We start from the raw sequence: 22087 nt of genomic DNA on the forward strand, positions 1-22087 counted from the left end.
CAAGTAATTATAAAAATTTGGAAGAAAAGGCAACAAACTATGCTGATGTATTTTTTATATTACATTCTAATTACTTACTCTGCAAACTTATAGTGCCATTCTCCTGTGAGTGAATCAAGTTCAAATAATTTGCAACTCCACTCTTCATTCTTAGTTTTCCGTTCTCTGGCAGACTGTCTCTGAGCTTCTTCTAAAACACACTTTTCTTGAGTGGCTTCTGTTTGGTCTTTGGCATTTATGGCTCGAGTTACCCGGTGCCAGAGTCTATTACACATGCAAAGACAGTATTAAAAATACAGCAGGTCAAAAGTCTACAATGAGAGACTCCAGTGTTTACATGCACTTTTGATTTTTATCAAACTTATATTCAGATACTCAGAAATGAGTCAAGATGTAAGAATAAGTGCTTTGAGCAGAGAGACACAATGGGGACTTTTTTCTCGACAAGAGAAATTTATTACATGAGTTCTTAAGTACATCAGTGGATGGTGTTAAGCTGGGTTGGTAGGAATGAAATGAAGAGATCCATCAGTCTCAAATACCTCAAAGATGTGTGCTTTTGACTATGGATGCCCAAATTATCCTGAACTTTTAAAAGTCAAAACGTCTGAAACTAGACTCAAGAACTGTTTTTTTATTTAAGTATTTCCCAGTTTATTTTAATAAGCAGCCAGTGTTGAGAACCACTGATAAAACAAGACTATGAGGTTAAAATTCTATCCACTATAAAAATTTGGTCTTTTAAGTTAGACAAATAAAAACAGATTATCTATATTCCACCCATCTCGGAAGGTAGGATTTCAAAATTGAAAGAATAAAGGATACATGTATGGGATCAGACAGATGTGGACTGTAAACTTAAATTCTATCTAAAAACTTGGCTTTATAACCAGCCATTATAGGTAAGGTCACAGAAGAGTGTTTTTTTGTTTTTTCTTTTTTGGCTGTTGCATATTTTATAGATATTTACTTATTATTATTTATTGAATCACTGTGAGATACACAGTTACAAAGCTGGTCATGATAAGGTTTCAGTCATATAACATTCCAACACCCATCCCTCCACTAGTGTACATTTTCTACTACCACTGTCCCCAGTATCCCTCCTGTCTCACACCTGCGTCTATGGGCACTTTTCTTCTTTTTCTCTCTCTACTTTTGGCCATTATTGTTTGCAATACAGATACTGAGAGGCTACCATGTTTGCAGACCAATCGTTTTGAACCTTTCCACATCCGCTGACTGGCATGTGGATTGACGACTGAAGAATGCTCTAAGGCAAAGTTAGCTATGGATGGGAAGTAGCCTGTAGTTATAACTGAAATGGAATGTTCAGAATTGTTACCTACAGATTCTACCCTTTGACGTCACTGATTGTTAGAAGAAAAATACACAGACTTAACACAGGAGAGAAAATGATAGGCATATGAGAATAGGTACAAAGTACTAATCTGTTTCATGTGTATAAAGCATCTCTTATAGTGTTTTTTTTTTTAACACTTAACTGCTTCCTTTTACTACACAAAGAGAATAAAATAAAACCATATATACAATACTTTGGGCTGAAAAAGATAATCAAGAAATTCATGACATAGGAATAGAAACTATGGCCTTAACTTATTTAATACATATTTAGTGGCATTATTCTTGTATTTTAAAAAGGAAGCAAAATAAGATTTTATAACACTCCCTTCACATAGAATCATGCACACCTAACCTACTGCTAGGTAAAACTGCCACATAAGAGGGGGCGGGGTGGAGCTATACTGGAATTCTTGGTGGTGGAATATGAGCACTGGTGAAGGGATGGGTATTCGAGCATTGTATAACTGAGATTTAAACCTGAAAACTTTGTAACTTTCCACATGGTGACTCAATAAAAAATTAAAAAAAAAAACTGCCACATAAAAACCAAGAATATTAATTAGCATTACAATTTCAGACATAAGAGAAGTATTTTTTTTCCTTTCTGATAAGTCCTATAGCATATAAGAAAGGAAAAATGAAAGTTTCAGTTAGAGAGACACATAACTTTGATTACATTCATCTGACAATTATAAGTGCCAAGACAGAATCCTATCACATTTCACAAGTGTTACATTATTTTGTAGAATTAAAATACAGCTGAAGGCAGAGAAAAGAAAACCCAACACTGAGAAATTAAACAAAATTTTCTTTCATCTTCATGCATTTAACTGAAAAATGAATACTTACTTCTCTGATTCAAAATCTCCTTGCTCTTCATATTTTACAGTGTGCCTTATTAGTCTCCATTGCTTAATGTCTGGTGTTGGATTCCAGAAAACCTCTGAATTATCAGTCTTTTTCTCATTAATAAAAACTTCACTATCCTATATTGAAATAAAATTTTAAAATATTATTGTTTAGAACTGTAGGTCAAATTTCATTCTCTCATATTCTCTCTTTTGTTTTTGCTAACTATAGGGCAGAAAACATTAACTACCAGGTCTCATAGTGGGAATGCTAACTAGTATCATGACCATTTTTATTAAGTCCTTCTTAACAATCTATGTTTCTTCCTCTGGAAAATTGGAAAATAACAGTACTCATCTTGTAGGGTAATTATATCGACTATTAATTAAACAAATAATTTTTAAACAAAATCTTTGGGAGAACTACACCTGTCAGAACTCAAGAAATATGTTATGCTGGGAATTTAACCCAGAGCTCCTGCATGCTTTTCTTGGAGTCATTTCCCAGTCCTGTGAGTGCTATATCAACACTTTAAATTTTCATTAATCAAAGATTTTGAAATCCTAAAATATTACTTAAAATATCACTTGTAATAAACAACAAAATATTTGTTAAGCTGAAGTTTACTTTCTTTGAACACTGGTACTTTAGGCAATGAAATACTTACCCAATGGCCTTCCAAAGTAGCTAAGACTTCCTTTCCCAATTTAAGTTTTCCTGATATTTGATTAACACAGTCACTGCTACCTAAAAATGGCTTTTAAAAGAGAAAAGTGTTAAAAACCATTCTATTATTACACATGTATACACACTGTGGACAAAAAAACAAAAATGTAATTGTATATGTACTGTGCTACTGATGAAATGCTAACTCATAATTCAGTTCAATACAAAGAACTCTGAATTTGCTGCTGTGGAAAAAATAGACAAAAAAGAGACTGCACTTAGAAAAATTACATTCCTATAGCTGACTACTTTGACTGATATTCCTATAACTGACTTGTACTATGTTCTCTTCTGACTGAAGAACTCAAGACAACTCAGTAAACCTAAGGGATTTAACTCTACTACTGAAGAAATAACGCCTCCTTCAAAACAAAACAGTAAAGCAATACTCAACCCCAAACCCTATAGAACATAAACTCTGGACACACTCCAAGAAACAAAATTTGACTTACCACATTGCTTTTTTACTGACTCTTCTCAGAGACAAAATTAAATGTTGGGTTTTTGTTTTGTTTTGTTTTTTGCTTTGTTTTGAGGTCACACCTAGCCAGTACTCCTGGTTCTATGCTCTGGGTTCACTCTTTCACTCTTGGCACGCTTGGGTGCCATACGGAGTGCCAGCGATCAAACCTGGGCCAGTCATGCGCAAGGCAAATGCTCTACCCATTGTACTAAAGCTCCAGCTCCAATACATGTTAGTTTGTAGAAATATTAGCTTATAGTAAAAATGTAATTTACTATTCTCCCACTATAACTGACACTATGGAAGATTTTATATTTTCCTCTAGCTCTGAAGCACAAAATTTTTCTAAGGTGGCGTCAAACCATATCTTCTCCCTCCAGCCCACAAGCTCTTCCTTCAATCATTCTCCCATTGAGAAGTAGGGTCATATCCCTTCACCTTGAATATGGGTGGATTCACAGTTCTTCAATGATTAGAGATAGGAAGGTAAGTTATTTGACTTCAGAGGCTCGGTCATGGATGGAGAGACAGGACTACCGTGTTCATGCCAGGCTTTAAGGAATAAAGCACATGGGAAAGCCATGTACAGAAGTGCCCAGATCAGTAGTCCTAGACCTGTGGTCATCTCACCCCAGTTATCAGGAAAAAATTATGAACTTTCAGCTGATCCAGGGTCCTACTATCAAATCTCTTGCAACCCAAAAGTCTTAACTAACTGAAGCAGCAAACATCACGGAACAAACACATCTCCAATAGGTTCAGAGTTGTGTTGTTGTAGTTGCTGACGTGCAGAACTCCAAGGATCTGAAGGCAGCTGTTTTCAGTTTGTGAGTTTTAGAGTCAGTTATTATGAATAGAAACTAATAGAATTCTGTCTTGGTGTACGAAGCTTTAGCATAAGCATAACATGAACAAGACATATTTGGTATTTTATAATTTACTGAGAAATTTCTATACATTCCTTAAATCTCATGTCCTTTATGATATTAATCAATTTTATTAACTAAAAATAAAAAAAGATAGTGATGGCTCTATGTTGTTCTGGATCATTCAAAGGCTATCCTTTCAATAGCTGTGTGGTTTGCTTTGTTTCTGTAGTATAGGAGACTGAACTCAAAAGCCTTACACCTGTGAAGCAAGTGCCCTGCTCTGATCTATATCCAGAGCTCAAATTTTGTGTTCCGATAATTAGTCCTTAATTAGGAACTAAACTTTGCTTTTTTTTTCCTTGGTTTTGCTTTTGGGTCATACTTGGCTATGCGCAGAGCTTACCCCTGGCTATGCAGTCAGGGATCACTTCTGGAGGACTCAAGGGACCATATAAGGTGCTGGGGATTGAACCTGGGTCAGCTGCATTAGAGGTAAGAAAATCTGCCCACTATACTACAATCACTCTGTCCTCTAAACTGTGCTCTGTAGTTAATATTTATAGTAACAATATATCATTCTCCTTTAATTAGGCATGCCTCCTACCATCTGTACAAACCTTTAGTTTGAATTCAAGTATTGCACTGTATCCAGTTTTTTGACATGTAATATTGACTGTTCCACCAAGCTCCAGTGTCATGGTGCCATAAAGAATTCCTAAGGAAAAGAAGTTTTTAAAAATGTTGCAGAAAAAAATAATAAGAGGAATTTGTAATAGGTTTTTCTAGAAATAAAATACTATTATTAATATATTTATAATACAAATAATTCCTACATAATTAGTAATTATCATTTATATTTATGGGGATTCTGTTCCACTCACCAAAAATTAAGTTAGTATTTGAAAAGATTAACAACTGATTTCTATTATTATAGATTGCATATCTGCAAATCCACAGACTCCTGGCAACTCCAAAATCAACACCCACATACTGTTTTGGTTACTATGCCCATACAAAAAGTGGCAAACCCTTTGATTTGCCTAGCATGAACATTCTAGCTAGGGCCTCCTACTGTAATGGCCCTCCCACAATATTTTGAAGTAATCTTACTACCACTATTTTTGTCGTTTTCTTGGTTGTAATTTTATTGTTAAAAACGACTCTTAGGAGTTGTGATGAAATGGCACCTGCATGGTACCCTAAACACTGCAAAGGTGACCCTGGTGGCCCCCAGGCCCACACTACTTGAGCCCAAGCATGAGAAAGAATCAGGCCCACACAGCCAGGCCCAGTGTCACCAAAGAGTGGCTCCCAGGCCTGAAGCAATGTGGGGAAGCCCCTCCCTTGCTCAAATAAAGAAGAACAAGGTTAACATTGATTGTTTGAGGAAAATGTTGTGAGAAGAGGCTCCCAGGAATTATACCTTGGTATAATTCCTTGGTATAATTAGTGAGGAATAATTACACTAATTCAGTGTTCGTTTATGGAACATAAACATATGCGGCAAATAAGAATCAGCTGTTTAGAAAAGACAAATGCAGTTTTTTGGTGTTTTTTTTTTTTTTTGGCTTTTTGGGTCACACCCAGCGATGCTCAGGGGTTACTCCTGGCTTTGCACTCAGGAATTACTCCTGACAGTGCTTGGGGGACCATATGGGATGCCGGGGATCGAACCCAGGTCGGCCGCGTGCAAGGCAAATGCCCTACCCGCTGTGCTATATCGCTCCGGCCCCGACAAATGCAGTTTAAAAAATTTCCTCAGTTGGTTCTGTGGCTTAAAGTTAGAACAATTCCGTTTTGAGAGAAAAGGTGTGTGTGTGGGGGGGGAAGAGAGAGACAGAGAGAGAGACAGAGAGGAGAGAGAGACAGAAAGAGACAGAGAGAGAAAATGAATGTGATTATCTGCTCTCAGACTAAACTCCAAAAGCAGTCTTTATATATGCAAGCACACAGTGCTAATTTCAAAAAAAAAAAAAAGGAACAGGAAAAAGACAAAATTTTGCATACCTATTTGGCTATGAAACTCTTCTTTCGTAAAACCATTTGTAAGACTAATTAGAGTACACTTAGAAAAATGCACAAGGGTGAAAGGAATTATTCCCTATTTCATTCACCTCTTGATATGAAACTTTCACACTGATATGAAAAATGTTTTCCTGTAGTTAGCTGAGTATGGTATGGGTATCTACATAAGCTGCTGCTTTATTTATTCCAAAAGATGCAACATTTTAAAATGTTCTTACCAATTTCATTTTTCAAATACTTCACGTTTAGTTCAAGATTACACCTGAAGCTCTAAGAATGCTCTGCCAGAGCCACAGCTGCTAATATTCTATGTAGTACCAAGTAAGTAAATGGAAGCCACCAAGACTGGAATCTTAGCAATCTTACCAAATGCCAGGGGTCTGTTATAGAGAACATTCTTACCCCAATTCTTAAGTTTTCTAATTTGTGACATAAAATCATGTAAACTGATTTCTGTTTTGTTATTTTGGGGTTTGGTGACACACCCATCAGTGAGCAGGGCTTATTCCTGGTCCTGCACTCAGGAATCACTCCTGGTGGTGCTCAGGGAACTATATGGGGTGCTGGGATCAAACAGTGCCTATAGAGTACAAGGCAAATGTCTTACCTACTGTACTCACTCTCCAGCCTCACCAATTTCTGCTTTTAATCAATTCCTAAAATAGGGGATAATTATTCTAAAATTTATTTTGAAGCAATGGGTTAGAAAGGACAGTGCACATGATGCCCAAGTTAATTGTCCTTGCTCTATAACTGCAAGTAAATTATCGCTTCCCCTTTCTTTAAAAAAAAGTAAATATTTGGGCGGCCACAGCGGCCACTCAACACCTTTATTGCAAACCACAACAGCTAATTAGAGAGAGAGAACAGAAGGGAATGCCCTGCCACAGTGGCAGGGTGGGGTGGGGGGGAGATGGGAGTGGGGAGGGTGGGAGGGACGCCGGGTTTACGGGTGGTGGAGAATGGGCACTGGTGAAGGGATGGGTTCCCGAACTTTGTATGAGGGAAGTATAAGCACAAAAGTGTATAAATCTGTAACTGTACCCTCACGGTGATTCTCTAATTAAAAATAAATAAATTATTTAAAAAAATTAAAAAAAAAATAAAAATAAAAAAAAAAGTAAATAACTTTATTTAAGACATGCAAGAGGTGGGAAAGTGAGAAACAGAAGAAGGGAGGGAAAGAGTGAAGGATAGAAAGAGGGAAAAAGGAAAAGAAAAAGGGAAAAGGGAGAGGAGAGTATAACAACCAAAATGCAGTTACACAGCAAGTTAACCTTTGTGACTCAATTCCTCACCCTTAAGACAGGGATAATATTCTAAACTTTAGAGAGCTGCTGAAATGATGAAATGAGTGTACAGAGTACACAGAATAGCTGGGTGCTTGGTCAAAAATCATAGTATTCTTTAATTTTTACCTGCAGACTAAATAAAGGGGGGGAAACAATAACTTAAGAAACTGTCAAATAAGGATGGTACATAGAAAGAAATTCAGTGTATTAAAATTTGAAAGAGGGGTGGTGGCGAGAAGATGGAAATACATTTTATTTAACCAATCCAAAGTAATGACCAGTTTAATGAATTTTAAATCCTGTACATCAGGGCCAGAGAGAGAAGTGAGCAGGCTGAGCACAGCTTTCCAAGTACGAGAGAAGCCCAGGTTTAGTCACAGCGCCACGTGCTTCCTCAGCTTGAGCCATGAGTAGCTTCTGCACCACAGCCTGACTCCAATGCACATATGACAAATGAAATTCTACTATTATAAAATAGTCTTTTCCAACAAAACTGTGCCACAAGTTCACTGAATGTGATTCAATTCAGCACAGGAATATACAACAGATATCAAGAATCCCAAACGTCTGTAAACAAAGTTATCCTTTAAAACAAAAGGATAACTCTATCAATCTCAAAACATAAGCCATTATGGATATACATGTTTACTTAAAAAGAAAGTGTAAGAGATATAGCTCAAGTATGAGAAATATTAGGGTGTCAGGATGGCTGAGTAGTCGAAGATGCCAGAGTCAAGCTCCGCTTCACCAAATATGAAAATTCTTACCTTTACAGTGAGCATATGGCATTGTCATTACATAATCTTCACCTCTATTCAAGAAAGTTAACCGTGCTTCTCCTTCCAATATCGCAGACAATGAGTTTCCTGAAATAGTTTGTTAAATTTTACAAAACTAAATGAAACAAGACATAGTTAGAACACCTACCCATTAATTGTAATAAAACCAGGAGAATACTGTGTAAGAATGGTGCAGAAGCCAGGCAGGCAGAGGTCCCGAGTTTGGTTACTGGCACCACACTGCCCCAACCACTACGTGGAAGCCCGCCACCCCTGCCCAGTAAAACTGACATTCAATAAATAATCCATTTTAAGTGTGCCTTCGGATGGTCTTGACAACTATGTCACTCATGTAACCTCTAATACCATAATTAAAATTAAAACTTTCTAACAACCCGAAAGGTTCCCCCTTGCTCCTTAGCAATCAATCCATCCTTTGAGCCTCAGGAAACTATCAGTCTGGTTCTTTTCCACTGTGATTTTATCAATTTTAAAATTTTGTAGAGATGACATCATAGGATATATACTCCATTCTGCTGAACTACTTTTAAAAAAAAAAACTTTTTTAAATTCAAGCAACCTGTTTTATCGACTTTTCCTCCTTTTTGTAAGGAACAGTTAGCAGACAGCATTTCTATATTTGTTGGTAGCCATTTCAGTTGGATCAGTCATCAGTTATTATGAATAATGCTCCTATTGCATTCATGTCAAGGCTTTGTATAATCACATAATTTCACTTATTTTAATACTTAGGAGTAGAATTTCTGCATTTATATTTGAGTCTATATATCCGAGTGTCTGGGTTTGTGTGTGTGGGTTTGTGTGTGTGTTTGTATGTTTTATTCAAAATTAAGTATGACTACTGAACAATTCCTGGATTAAAATAGTTTCCCACTGGGGGCAGAGGGCAGGTTTCTAGAGTTGTATCCTGTTTACTTATTAAAAATTAAACTGCAGCAGAAAAAAATATTACTACTGGTTGGCTCTGAACCAAGTACTTAAATGTACTTGGATCCCTTCTCTATTCAAAAATTAAATAGGAAAACTGACCCTCTCAGATATACTCAGGTGAAATGAAAAACTTCACTTTACTAGTGAAGCTATTCTCCATCTCTGCTGGCAGACATCCTTCTCAACTCAAGTTGTATGCATGCCAAGAAAGTCCCTTTTTGAAGGCTGGACTGCAATAGACAGTGCACACTTTGCATAAGGAAAGCCCTTGTTCAATCCCTGCCATGGTGTGGTTGCCTAGACACTAATGCAATGGTGGGGATGTGGCTCACTCTTCCCCTCAATAGAACTCCAAATCTTAGAAGGGCTTAAGATTAGAAATACACTATGTATGATGGAAGATGAATTTCACTTTCAGTGGTGAAACTTCATGTAGTTAAATACACAGGCTAATGAAATGAAGCACACCTGAAGCTTATAATACAATGTTACTGCAATTAAAAAAAGTACATTATTGTCTTTTGTAAGTGGTGTCCATGACGGTCATATATTTATGAATAGACAAAGAAACACATCATTAAAAGTATTATGCAAGTATAAATCTTAACAGGATATATAAATTCCATGTTGTAAACAGTCCAAGACACTAATAAAAAGTTAACAGAAAAATACTATCTTTCTCCTGCCAGAAAACAATGGAGACTGAAACAAAGGGAAACTCACCATAGAACTTAGACTTAGCAAGGATACTGCCACTAAGGCAAAATCCATCTTTCCGGTTACTAACATAAAAGGCAGATATTGGTGGGTGATGGGACACCTATTAAATAGAGAAAAACAAAGTATAATAAACATATTATAGTGCTATCAAAATTTTTAAGTTTTTAAAATATACTTTACAAAACAATAAAAACATTTTGTGAATTCCATATAAATAGTTGTATAGCCATTCTCAATAGAAGCTCCCAAGCTTTTCAGAAAAAAAAAAGTCCATAACCCTCTGAAAATACTTTCTTCTTCTTTTTGTGTCACACCCAGAGATCCAGAGATGCTCAGGGGTTACTCCTGGCTCTGCACTGAGGAATTACTCCTGGTGGTGCTCGGGGGACTTATGGGATGCCAGAGATCGAACCCAGGCTGGCTTCGTGCAAAACCAATGCCCTACCCATTATAATTGCTCCGGCCCTCTTCTTTTTTTTTTTAAGTGAAGCAAAATAATTTTTTATTGGATAAAATTTACTTAGAAAGACATGAGAGGAGAGTAAGAGAGGAATACATTATCAGGTGAGAACATAGGTGCTTATTCAGAATGGAAAAAAAGCAGAAAAAAAAGAGAGATACATGTTCAAGAACATAGGCTTGAAATTGTACACTTGTGAAACACTGTAACAGGAGTCCCCCAAGGAAAAGCATGGCCCTGTATTCACACTCTGAAGTAGGTTTCTCTTAAAATGTAGCAAAGTGAATCTTTGTAGAAGTGCCTTACTCTCCATTCACTATGGTATCCCTCTATCCCTTTCATTATCCCTAAAAGGTCAGCTTCCATATTGTGAACGACCCTTTGGAAAAGGCCAGCTAGTGAGAAAATGAATTCCTTTCTCAGATGCAAAGTGATGAGCTCAGAACTGAAATCTTCAAGCCTAATCAAATCTTCAGCTATCAAAATGGACTGACATCTTAATTGCGTCCTCCTGAGAAGACCTGAGACAGAGCCTGTTGGCTAAGCAGCCTTGGTTACTGAACCTCAGCACATCAGATCATATGTCTCTCTGGGCAGCAATTTGTTAAGCAGTAATAAATACCTAACACAGCAGTGAGTCAGCATATGGATTATTGAATAGGTTTTAGTAAACTAATCAAAGCTCTGATTAATATGTTACTTAGTGATCTACCATTTCAATTTGTACACACTTAAAGTACTATCTTTGTGTGTGTGTGTGTGTGTGTGTGTGTGTATGTGTGTGTGTGTGTGTGAGGGGGGTTCACAATTGGTGATGTGCAGGGGTCACTCCTAGCTCTGCAATCAGGAATTACTCCTGGCGGTGCTTGGGGGATCATATGGGTCAGTAGAGTGCAAGGCAAAAACTACCCACTGTACCATCACTCTGGCCCTACATTGAAAGCTCTAAAAGAGGTAAGGCTAAAATAATTTAACTTTTCTATATCTTTTTAATGAAGAATTATAGTGAATTAATAGGCAAAGTAGTATCATTATTAAACAAATTAAGACTAATAAGTGGCCTCAATCTGAGGTGCTTAAAAAGGTCCTAAGGAAAGAGTAAGATTTTTCAAATGATATACAGTTTCCTCAATCTCCTTACACATAAGGGGTTATATTATGAGCCACTATTAATGAGAATACCATATTCTTCATTTCATTCATATTCTTCATTTCATTAGAATGAGAGAGGACTCAGAATCTCAGGTACCCTGGTCCTTATTATTGAATGCTTGAAACTAAGAATTCTTTTTATTGTTTACTATGTGTACAACAAAAGTGGGGAAAGTATATCTTCAAGAAGCTAGCAATCCAGTTACAGAAATATTCTGTAAAAATAGTTAAATACTGTGCTAAAATGACTGCTTAAAGGATAGTCATGAAAGCAATACATAATCTTGAGAAGGGAGAAGTCACTGGGTGCTAGAGATGGCTTATGAGTGATAATTAGCTCATGGCTTATGAAGAATAGTTGAGAAGAAATATTGGGGTAGGAGAAATAAATTTAAAAATAATGAGACAAGGAACTGTAATTATCAGGTCATATAATTATATATAGATAGATATAAGTGCAATGGAGGGCTTAGAGAGGCATATAATTTGAGATAAATTTAGAAAATCTGAATGTGGACAAATGGGTGTAAATTTTATTTGGGAACTGAAGAACCCTGAAGAACTTTTTTGGTACAGAGTCATCCTCATTAATGCTTGGAGAGGTTCAATGGCTATTGCTGGCAATGCTTGTTCTGTAAGTACAGCCTGATGGTGTGGTACTCAGGCTTAGAATTACTACTGGATCACCAGGGCAATCCTAACAGTGTTCAGGGGTCTTTGCGCTGCAAGAATCAAACTCAGGGCCTCCCTTATGAGAGTCATGTGCTCTCTCTGCCACTTGAGCAATTTCCCTGGTACCTACTAAAGAATTTTACATATGATCAAAAAAGTGTTTTTATAGAAATAGGAGCTTGGTCAAAAAAGTGTGGGGGGGTGCTAGAGAGAGAGCACATGGGATAAGGTGTTTGAGTTGCACACAGCAAACCTGGTTTAACCCCTGGTATATTCCCTATGGTCCACTGAGCCTAACCAGGAATGATTCCTGACTACTGTGCCATGAATGAGCCCGAGTACCACCAGGTATGGCCCCCAAACAAAACAAAACAAAAACAAAAACGAATACAAAAAGGAAGAAAAGAAAAAGAAAAGAGAAGAAAAAAAGAGGAGAGAGGGCTGGCAGGAAAAATATTTATTTTTGACCACAGTATCCTATAAATATAATAAAATTACTTCCAAGTACGGTACTATTAATTACCGAAGAGTCAGACATGTATCTCGTTCATTACTAAATGGTTAAATGTCCATCATATGGGCACCAATAATAAAATTCATCCACAGAATTTAGTGAATTAGTATACCTATTAAAAAATTCCAATAATGGAGCCAGAATGGTAGTATATTGATTAGAGTGCCTGCCTTGCACACAGCCAATATGGTACCCATATGATCCTCTGTGCACCACCAGTGATCCCTGAGTATAGAACTAGAAGTAAGCCCCGAGTACTATCCGATGTGCTCTCTCCCCTACTCCCCACACCCCACCCCCATATCTCAATAACTTCTGAATCAGTTTTTCTTTTCTCTGTAATATGCATGTCTAGTACCTGTTCAGCAATATAAAAGGTTTTGCTGTTTGTTCTGGGATGAATCCACAAGCAACGGAAAGTCTCACCAAGTATTGGATTATAAGGTTTCTTCAGTCCCTAGTAAAAAACATACAAGTTTAAAATGATAAATACAGAGGATCTGAAGTATTTTATACCAGTTAAAACAGATTGAATTAAACAATTATGAGCCATGTTCATGAAATTTCACAGTGGTGTCATGAGATGAAATGACATCAATTACAATATAAGTCTAGTGACCAAATGTTTTGCAATTTTACTAGCTCAAAGATTTCCTGTAGTACATTGTTAATTAAAAAAAAAAAAAGGTAGGGACCCCATTTAAAAAACCCATATAAGACAAAAGAAAATACCTTTGGCTTTTTATAAAATCCTGACAAATACCACTTTACTACTTTCTTCAAACGGAAATAAGGATTTTCTTCGAGAGCAGCCCTAAAACACAAAATGATAAACAGAGAATTGGGACTCATTAATCTTTAGAGACACGTGTACTTACACCATAGGGGAAGGGGCAGCAGGTGGCATTTCTGGCTATAAAGGTGGAAGCAAGAAACCCTGGAGTAGCCCAAGGAGATGGACAAGGAAGGGAACACAAAAACAGAAAAGAAACTGGAGAAAATTAAAAACAAAGGCAATGGGAATGGCTTCCTGGTCATAGGTAAAATTTAGGAATCTAGCAAAAAATATACTGTTTCTTTGTCCAGGGCAATAATGACCCTGAATTCCATTTAAACATCTAGATATGCTGCCAAATCCTGCTGACACCCATATCTAGAATAAAGTGTCATGGAGGGAGAGGGATATATATATAATATATAATGTAAATATTATATATATATAATGTATATTGTCACTATCATCCCGTTGCTCATTGATTTGCTCGAGTGGGCACCAGTAACGTCTCTCATTGTGAGACTTATTGTTACTGTTTTTGATATATCCAATACGCCATGGGTAGCTTGCCAGACTCTGCAGGCGGGCTCAGTAGCTTGCCGGCCTCTCCAAGAGGGGCGGAGGAATCGAACATGGGTGGGCTGCATGAAAGGCGAATGCCCTACTGCTGTGCTATCGCTCCAGCCCATAATATATATTATTCATATAATATTTATATGAATTCTCCCTCACATACATATGTCAAGCTAACAATGTAATATGAGGTATAGGTGAAAAGTACAATTGATGTTAGGTGTTTTGGCTTTTTGGGTCACACTGGCAACCCTGACTCTGTACTCAGATATTACTCGTGGTGGCGCTTGAGGATTGAACCAGGGTTGGCGCATGCAAGGGAAACACGCTACCCTTCAGTCCCAAACTTGATGTTTAAAGTAGATGATAATTGGGCTGGAGAGAGCACAATGGGCTGAAGACACACTGTGCATGCAAGAGGCCAGGTTGATCTGTGACACCACATGGACTCCTGAGCACTGAGCACAGATCCAGGAAGGGCCCTGAGCACCACTCAGGACACGGTCCAATGCCAAAACAAACAAAAAACACCAAAAATCTCATAGTAATAATATTTTAAGTTTTGATAACGTTTCCCTCATTTTTACTATTATCATAAAATATAAAAAAATGTTAAACAATTTAAAATAACTTGAAAGACTGTAACTATTTTTAGCCTTCAGCTTCCCCTTAATGTGCTACCAAGAGATTTTCTAGAGTGATTGGAGCTATTAGTCATTCTACTGGGAGCTAAAGAGTAATTTTCCTTTCAAAAAATAAATTTTCAGAAATCTTGACTCAGCTGCCCTTTTTCCATTGCTATAAACTCTGCACAAAACACCGAGTACACATGCTAAAGGTGAATTTTTATGTTCTTCTTTCTCTTTTTTAAAAATCTAATTATTTACAAAACAATTCAACTTTCTAAAGGTCTACTGATTTTTTTAAGATAACGTATGAAATAAAGTTTGCTAGACCTAGGTTTACTAATGATTGTGCCAAGTAGAAAGGCTACTCTTTGATTCTTTGGAAAGTTACAATCTTGATTTTCTCCTCCTGTTTTTTTTTTTTTTTTTCAAATTGAATCACCGTGAGAACAGCTACAAAGCTTTCAGGTTTAAGTCTCCGTCATACAATGATCAAACACCCATCCTTTCACTAGTGCACATGTTCCACCATCAAGAACCTAGTATACCCCCGTCCCACTCCTCCCCCTGCCTGTGTGGCAGATGATTTCCACTTTACTCTCTTTCTACTTTCATTACATTCAATTTTTCAATAGAAGGCCTACTATTATTATTTGGAATTTCCCTCCAACAATCACACCTGCCAAAAGGCATCATGAGATAATTTGTTTTCTATTGCTGATAATGAAGAGAATATGATGTCGTGGCTGTGCAATTTTGGGTTTCTCCTATTTTAGTAATTAAGTCCGGAGGGATTTCTGCCAAAAGCCACAGGGTTCTGAGATTGGTTTATGTGTGTCTCTGGTATCATGGCCATTCAGGAGCCCGTTCGTGGGCAGCAATGCGGGGTCTCGTCAGGGCAGGGAGAGCTCCTATTTTAGTTTTAAATCTCTTATTTTATTTTAAAAAATAATTAAAATTGTAGATATAATCAAAATAGAAGCAATTTTTAAAAATATAGGTCTTGCCACTGTCCCATTTCTCTAGGTGTCTTTTAGCTTTTTTTTTTATTTATTTAGTTATTTATTTTGGCTTTTGGGGGTCACACCCGGCGATGCACAGGGATTACTCCTGGCTTTGCACTCAGGAATTAATCCTGGTGGTGCTCAGGGAACGATGGGATGCTGGGGATTGAACCTGGGTCGGCTGCGTGCAAGGCAAATGCCCTACCTGCTATACTATTGCTCCAGCCCCTAGATTCCTTTTTAAAAAGCTAGTAACTTAAGCATAATGAAGTACATATAATTAATATCTGTCTTCAGGGGTCAAAGAGATCACATAGGCACTTGTCTTGCATGCAGCCAATCCAGGTTTGATTCTTGGCATCCTAAGCCCCACACCCCTGAGCATCACTGGGTGTGGCCTCAAAACTAAAAAAGTATCCTTGCTCTTCAAAAAAGAGAACAAGTAGCCTAAAACCACACATGTTACTGTCACTTTTTATTTTTTACACATACAAAATCCTTGATTTTCTTCAGTATCACTTTATAGTGCTCTTTCTCCTATGTGGACATTTAACCTATCAATTATCACTAGGTATCTGAGTTATCTACTCTTTTATGATAACAAATTCTGCTTCAATAATCTTGTTTGGAGCTGGAGTGAGAAAATAGTGGGGAGAGCGTTTGCACTGCCCATATCATCCTGGAGTAATTCCTGAGCACAGAGCCCAAGCACTGCTGGGTGTGACCCATAAAGCCAAAAAAAAAAAAAAAGAAATCTTGTTTGATAGCACTTTGTATAAGTGGGGTTTTATCTGGAAGAGTTATTGGTAGGAGCAGAATTACCGAATTAAGTACTGAATGCATCTATCATTTTGATAAATGCTGTTAGCTGGTGCTAGTTTGCAATGTCCTGCAGCAATGTATGTAAGCATCTACAGTCTCACAAAGGCTTGGAAACAGCGAGCACTGCCATAAGAGGATAAATTTTCAATATAGGAAAATGGGCAACTCCAAATAATTTTATCCTATATATAGAAATCTGCCTCACATTCTGAGAAATTAGTTTCTATGCATATTTTTAAAAAAGAATGGTATTAAGTGTAACACAGAGGTAATGAGTTTTAAAAGTGAATTGCATTTTTACTGTGTGTGTGTGTGTAAGGGCATACCTGGCAGTGTTCAGGGATCACATCATGTAGATTCAGGGACTATATGGGGTGTCAGGGTTGGTCATGTGTAAGAGAAGTGCCCTGCCCACTGTACTATTGTTCTAGCCCCTGTGTACATCAAGTTAAGGTCTTTTTATTGGTTTTCCAAGGAACTGTTAGAGAAGGGGAGCCACCTCCTCTTTCATCTCCTTTCTCTCTACCTTCTTCAGAATTATGCCCAAGATGAACAAAGACAAGAAAGAGGAGGGATTTATGCATGAGGGTATCCAGTTGTAAAAAACTACAGATGTGGCCCCTCACCCCCAAAAGCAGTACAAAAGAGTTGGAACAAAACCTTAAGTCCCAGAATAGTCCCTGAATGAGGGTTTAGGTCAGAGAAAACCAAGAATGCCGACCACCTTCCTTTAATTTGAGTTTGTATGTATAGGCCAGGGAACCTACGATAGCAATGTTGTGGGTATTAAATAGAATTTCTATTTCTCTCAAGCTTGCAACCCTGTAATTCAGTGTCACACATGAAAATATTATATCAACATGTTAAATATGCTTTTTATTATGAAAAAGAAAAAAAAAAGAAAACGAAAATATGCTTTTTATTATGAGCTGTTATTGAAGTGACGGAGAAGAGAGTGATATCTCCCCTTCAATCTGATCTTGATAAGGCACAACTACTGTACTGCTCTCTGGAAAACCCCTCAATCATAAACCATCTTCTATTTAAAGAAGAAAGAATTTACTTACTCAGACAGGAAATCTGCGTGGTAGTAGTAATCTGAAAGCTTATCCAGAAAAGACCGAGGTTCCAAAATAAATGTAGGCAGAACCACCCTTGACAGGTCCATGCCAGGACGGACTTGCTTCAGCAAGGTCCAAATAAGGCTTTTGTTTTCTTCAGAAACAGTTTCTGTTTGAGAAGCCTCACCTGCCTTTGGAAATTAACATAAATGCCAAAATGCTGCATTTATTTCAGACACATAGGTATATAGAAGACAGGTAATGATAAAATCTGAATTTTCTTTAGCACTTTTATAAGCATTTTTAAAATGTGAAAATAAATAAAGTATATAGCTATGTTAGGTAAAAATGGCCGTAGCAAGAGAACTTAAAGTGAATTTTATACACACACACATATGTATTATCACAAAAACACTGTACTGTCTTTACTTCTATTTTAGGTAGTTCACAATAATAATAAAATTAAAATATTTGCAAGTTATTTTGTACCTGGTTCTGATATCAAGCAATATCCAATTTTAAAAGCAACCTGAAGAAATCTTTAAATAGGCAATATTGGTATTTATGTGACACATATAAGTATTAACCTCTTTACCTCTCCTAGTTCTTCATGGCTCTGTTCAGTGTAGGTAGTTTCTTTTAAAGGCTCAACTGGCTCAGGTTCGATATACGAATCATCTTGCCTCTCAGATGTATCTGTGTCACTTTCTTCACTTTTCCCCATCACCTCATTGTCAGACTCATCATGTTCTTGATCATTTTCCTTATCAGATTTATCAGAATACATATCTTGGTCCTTAAAATGCTGTCGTTCAATTTCACTATCATTTAACCTTCATGCAAAGAATTATAAGAATAAAGAAAGATAAGAATATCTGAGGATGATACATAACACTTATTAAGAAGAGTAAAAAAAAAAAATCAAGAAAAATAATTCCACTTACAACTGTATCAGAAAAAATTAAGTACCTAGAAATCAACCTAAAAAGGAGGTTTAAGACTTATACATCAGGACTTTGAAGTTATACAAAGAAAGAGAAGACAGCAAGGAAATGGAAAGCTATTCCTTTCTTAGGGATTGGGAGAACGCAATTTATTAAAAGGACCCTCCTATTAAAATAATTATGCAGATTCAGTGCAATTTCTATTAAAAACATTAAGGAAAAAAAAGGTTACTAAAATTTACCAGAACCATAAAACTCATTGAATAGCAATAACAACTCTGAGTAAAAACAAAAATGACGGTATCATGTTCGCCATCTATACTATAAAATTAGTATCAAAACAGTTGCATTAGAATGAAAGAAGATATTTGAATAATGGTATAGGACTGAGAATTCCGAAATAAACTTTCATATCTAGGGATGGCTAATTTAGGGCAAAGGAGGCAAAAGAAAAGAATGGCAGAAGAAAAGTCTCTTAACAAATGGTGCTAGCAAAACTGGATAGTCATGTAAAATACTGAAATTTTATTACGGGTTCACACTATGCACAAAAGTTAACTCAAAATGGATTAAGTACTCAGAAATTAGACCTAAATCTATTAAAAAAAACCTAAGAAAAACATGAAACTGGATTCAGTGGTGTGTTCAGGGATCCAACTCAATTAGCAAGGAAAACAAAAGCAAAATAAACAGGATTGCATAAAAATGAAGCACGGAAGAGCCTGGCAAGCTCCACGGGGCGTATTCGATATGACAAATATAGTAACAATAACAGGTCTTTCTCCTGACCCTGAAAAGATCCTCCAATCGCTGGGTAAAACGAGTAAGGAGAGGCTGCTAAAATCTCAGGGCTAGGATGAGTAGAGACATTACTGGAGCCCGCTCGAGTAAGTCGATGAACAATGGGATAACAGTAATACAATGACAGTGATACAGAATGATTATAAAAGCCTCTATACTGAAAAAAAAATCATTAAAACAAAGACATCCTACTGAGTGGAAGAAAATATTATACATCAAAGGACTAATATCCAAGATATGTAAAGAATTCACAAAACTCAAAACAAAAAAAAAAATAAACCCTATCAAAAAATGGGGAGAAGAACTGAAGAGATACTTTTTGAAAGAAAACATAAAGATAGCCAACATTCACATAAAAAATGCTATCACTTTCTATCAGGGAAATTCAAATCAAAACAATGTCACCCTCAGTCTCTCAAAAAGGTCAGAAATAAGAAATGCTGGTGTAGTGTGGAGATTGGGAGCCCTCCTCATTCACTGTCAGTGAGAAATGTAACTTGGTGCCATCTCTATGTTTGAAGATCTTTTACAAAAAAATTAAAAACAACTGTGGTGTAGGGATATTAGCGCGTAGTGTCATGGTAATAAAGAAATCAAGTCCCAGTCCTATATATGCTGCAAAAATTCTAGGAGGCCTACTGATTAGTGAATAACACCAAATTAGTGGAAATTATCTACTTACTGGAAGTTGTCACCACTGTGAAGATTGTTAGCACGTAATAAGCCATACAAAGTCACATGTGTATTCTCTGATGAAATGCTGGGGTCATGCTCCTTTCCTTCCCTGATCATTGTACGTTTAAGAAGACTGGAACACTTCAAAGCCAACTCCAAAGCATCCATCCAGCATCTTCCTACATGAACATGTAATTATAAGCAGTATAATTGAAGAAACTAAGAAAAAAAAACCCTAGCATTTATCTTAATTTAACATGGCATCATTAAATGTACTATGATTCCTTTGTTATACACTAGAAAAGTTTAAGAATATTAACATATAATCTTAAAGTATACAAAACGAATACAGTTAAGGGTTTCCTCTTTTTTTGTGAAGCAAGATTATTACTTATCTACCAAGACATTGAAACTTACTTAGAAAAATGTGAGGGAAGAGAAAGAGAGACATACGTGCTCAAGAGAGAACCCTGGCTTCTCCAAAGTGGCGCAAGAAACAGGGCAAACAAATGACATGCATTCATGGGAGAACATGGGATTAAAAAGCAAGCCAAGGATTATGCTTCTAACTTTAAACAAACTATCTAGAATAATATTTGTTACTGATAGGAGGTCAATTCCCAGGTTTAGCATCCATTCTACTTATATGTATGAGGAATTTTAAATCAGGGGAATGTCAATGTAATGCTGTCATTAACTACTACACTATTCATAGAAACACTAGTAACTTTGGCTGAATATGGGTCACCCTGGTAGTGCCATGGCTTTCTGTTAGCTCTGTACTGAGGCCAGTCCCAGTGGGTGCTCAGGGGTCCATATGCAATGCCAGGATTCAAACCTGGTCAGTGGTGTGCAAGGTAAGTGCCTTAACCCTCTTAACTATTTTTCTGGTCTCTTAATAATTTTGCTTTTAAATTGAAATTTAGAGGTGTCTTAGTAGAAAAAGTTATTCATAAAATTTATATATATATATTTCATGGTGTGATTGAAATATATGCCAGATGAAACTCTTTATAAACAAAAATTCATGCCTATAATATTTAACCTTTAAAAATAATAATCCAATAATCATCTGGGAATCAAGAAGGTAACATAGTGGTCAGGACATTGCATGACATGCAATGGGTCATGCCCTGGGTCATGCCCTGGTAGTCCCTGCCACAACTGAGTCTGAGCAGGGCTGCATCTAACCCTGGCAATTATGAATCGTTTAGCCTTGGCTGACTGAGTACTACTGGAAATACCTTCAGGGCACCTTGAACACTGTCTGGAAACCCCACAGCCCCAGTACAAGTAAACTTGGAAAAGCAAGACTCCCTAGGCTAGATATACCTAAACTATAAATTATGACAGTGAGAGAATTCCAATCACAGGTGGGGTCGAGGGTTAGGCAACACCCTACAGTGTTCAGGGCTCACTCCTGGCTCAGGGGACCATCTGCATTGCTAAGGATGGAATCTGGCTCAGGGGACCATATACATTGCTAGGGATGGAATCTGGATCAGCACATGCAATATAAGCCACTATACCTTACCACTGTACTATCTCCCTGACCCCAGTAATTAAGGTTTTAAAATCACCATGGTTGTCGGCGTCATCTTGCCACAGCAACCAACAGTGAAGAATCCGGACTGGGCCAGCAGGCACCACAAGCCAGAGAATGCTCCGGACCCCAGACAGGGCCAACAACACCAGGGTGCCAGACGGAGAAGGTTACAGCCAGCACGCCTTCTCCAGATGGAGCCCCGGCGACACCGAGCTTCTACTACTATGGCTCTGATATGCGGGACTGGGACATCTCCAAACCGCGCGACCTTTCCTGATATACAAAATATATGCTCAGGAATGGCTCTGCCACCCCTGAGCGTCCATTATCCCAGAGGCACAGAAACCAATCTCAGAACGCAGCAGCTGCTGGCAGATATACTCCTGGACTCTAAACTAAGCTACGGCCCCGTGCAGTCCCGGG

General features: G+C 37.3%; 1 protein-coding gene across 5 annotated transcripts in view; it reads right to left on the reverse strand.

Moving 5' to 3' along the window:
* OSBPL8 (oxysterol binding protein like 8) overlaps positions 1-22087 on the reverse strand; it is a 179404-nt gene that overhangs the window by 7144 nt on the left and 150173 nt on the right. For all 5 annotated transcript variants that reach the window (XM_055118098.1, XM_055118097.1, XM_055118100.1 and 2 more), the window contains 11 exons: positions 20126-20297; positions 18294-18531; positions 17705-17889; positions 13570-13651; positions 13196-13294; positions 10043-10139; positions 8357-8455; positions 4890-4987; positions 2882-2971; positions 2215-2351; positions 79-264 (listed from right to left, as the gene is read on the reverse strand). In XM_055118098.1, coding sequence (XP_054974073.1) covers positions 79-264; positions 2215-2351; positions 2882-2971; positions 4890-4987; positions 8357-8455; positions 10043-10139; positions 13196-13294; positions 13570-13651; positions 17705-17889; positions 18294-18531; positions 20126-20297 — 1483 coding nt within the window. The remainder of the gene's footprint in view (positions 1-78; positions 265-2214; positions 2352-2881; positions 2972-4889; positions 4988-8356; positions 8456-10042; positions 10140-13195; positions 13295-13569; positions 13652-17704; positions 17890-18293; positions 18532-20125; positions 20298-22087) is intronic.

The sequence above is a fragment of the Sorex araneus genome, chromosome 10 (genome assembly GCF_027595985.1).
Source record: "Sorex araneus isolate mSorAra2 chromosome 10, mSorAra2.pri, whole genome shotgun sequence".
NCBI lineage: Eukaryota > Metazoa > Chordata > Mammalia > Eulipotyphla > Soricidae > Sorex > Sorex araneus.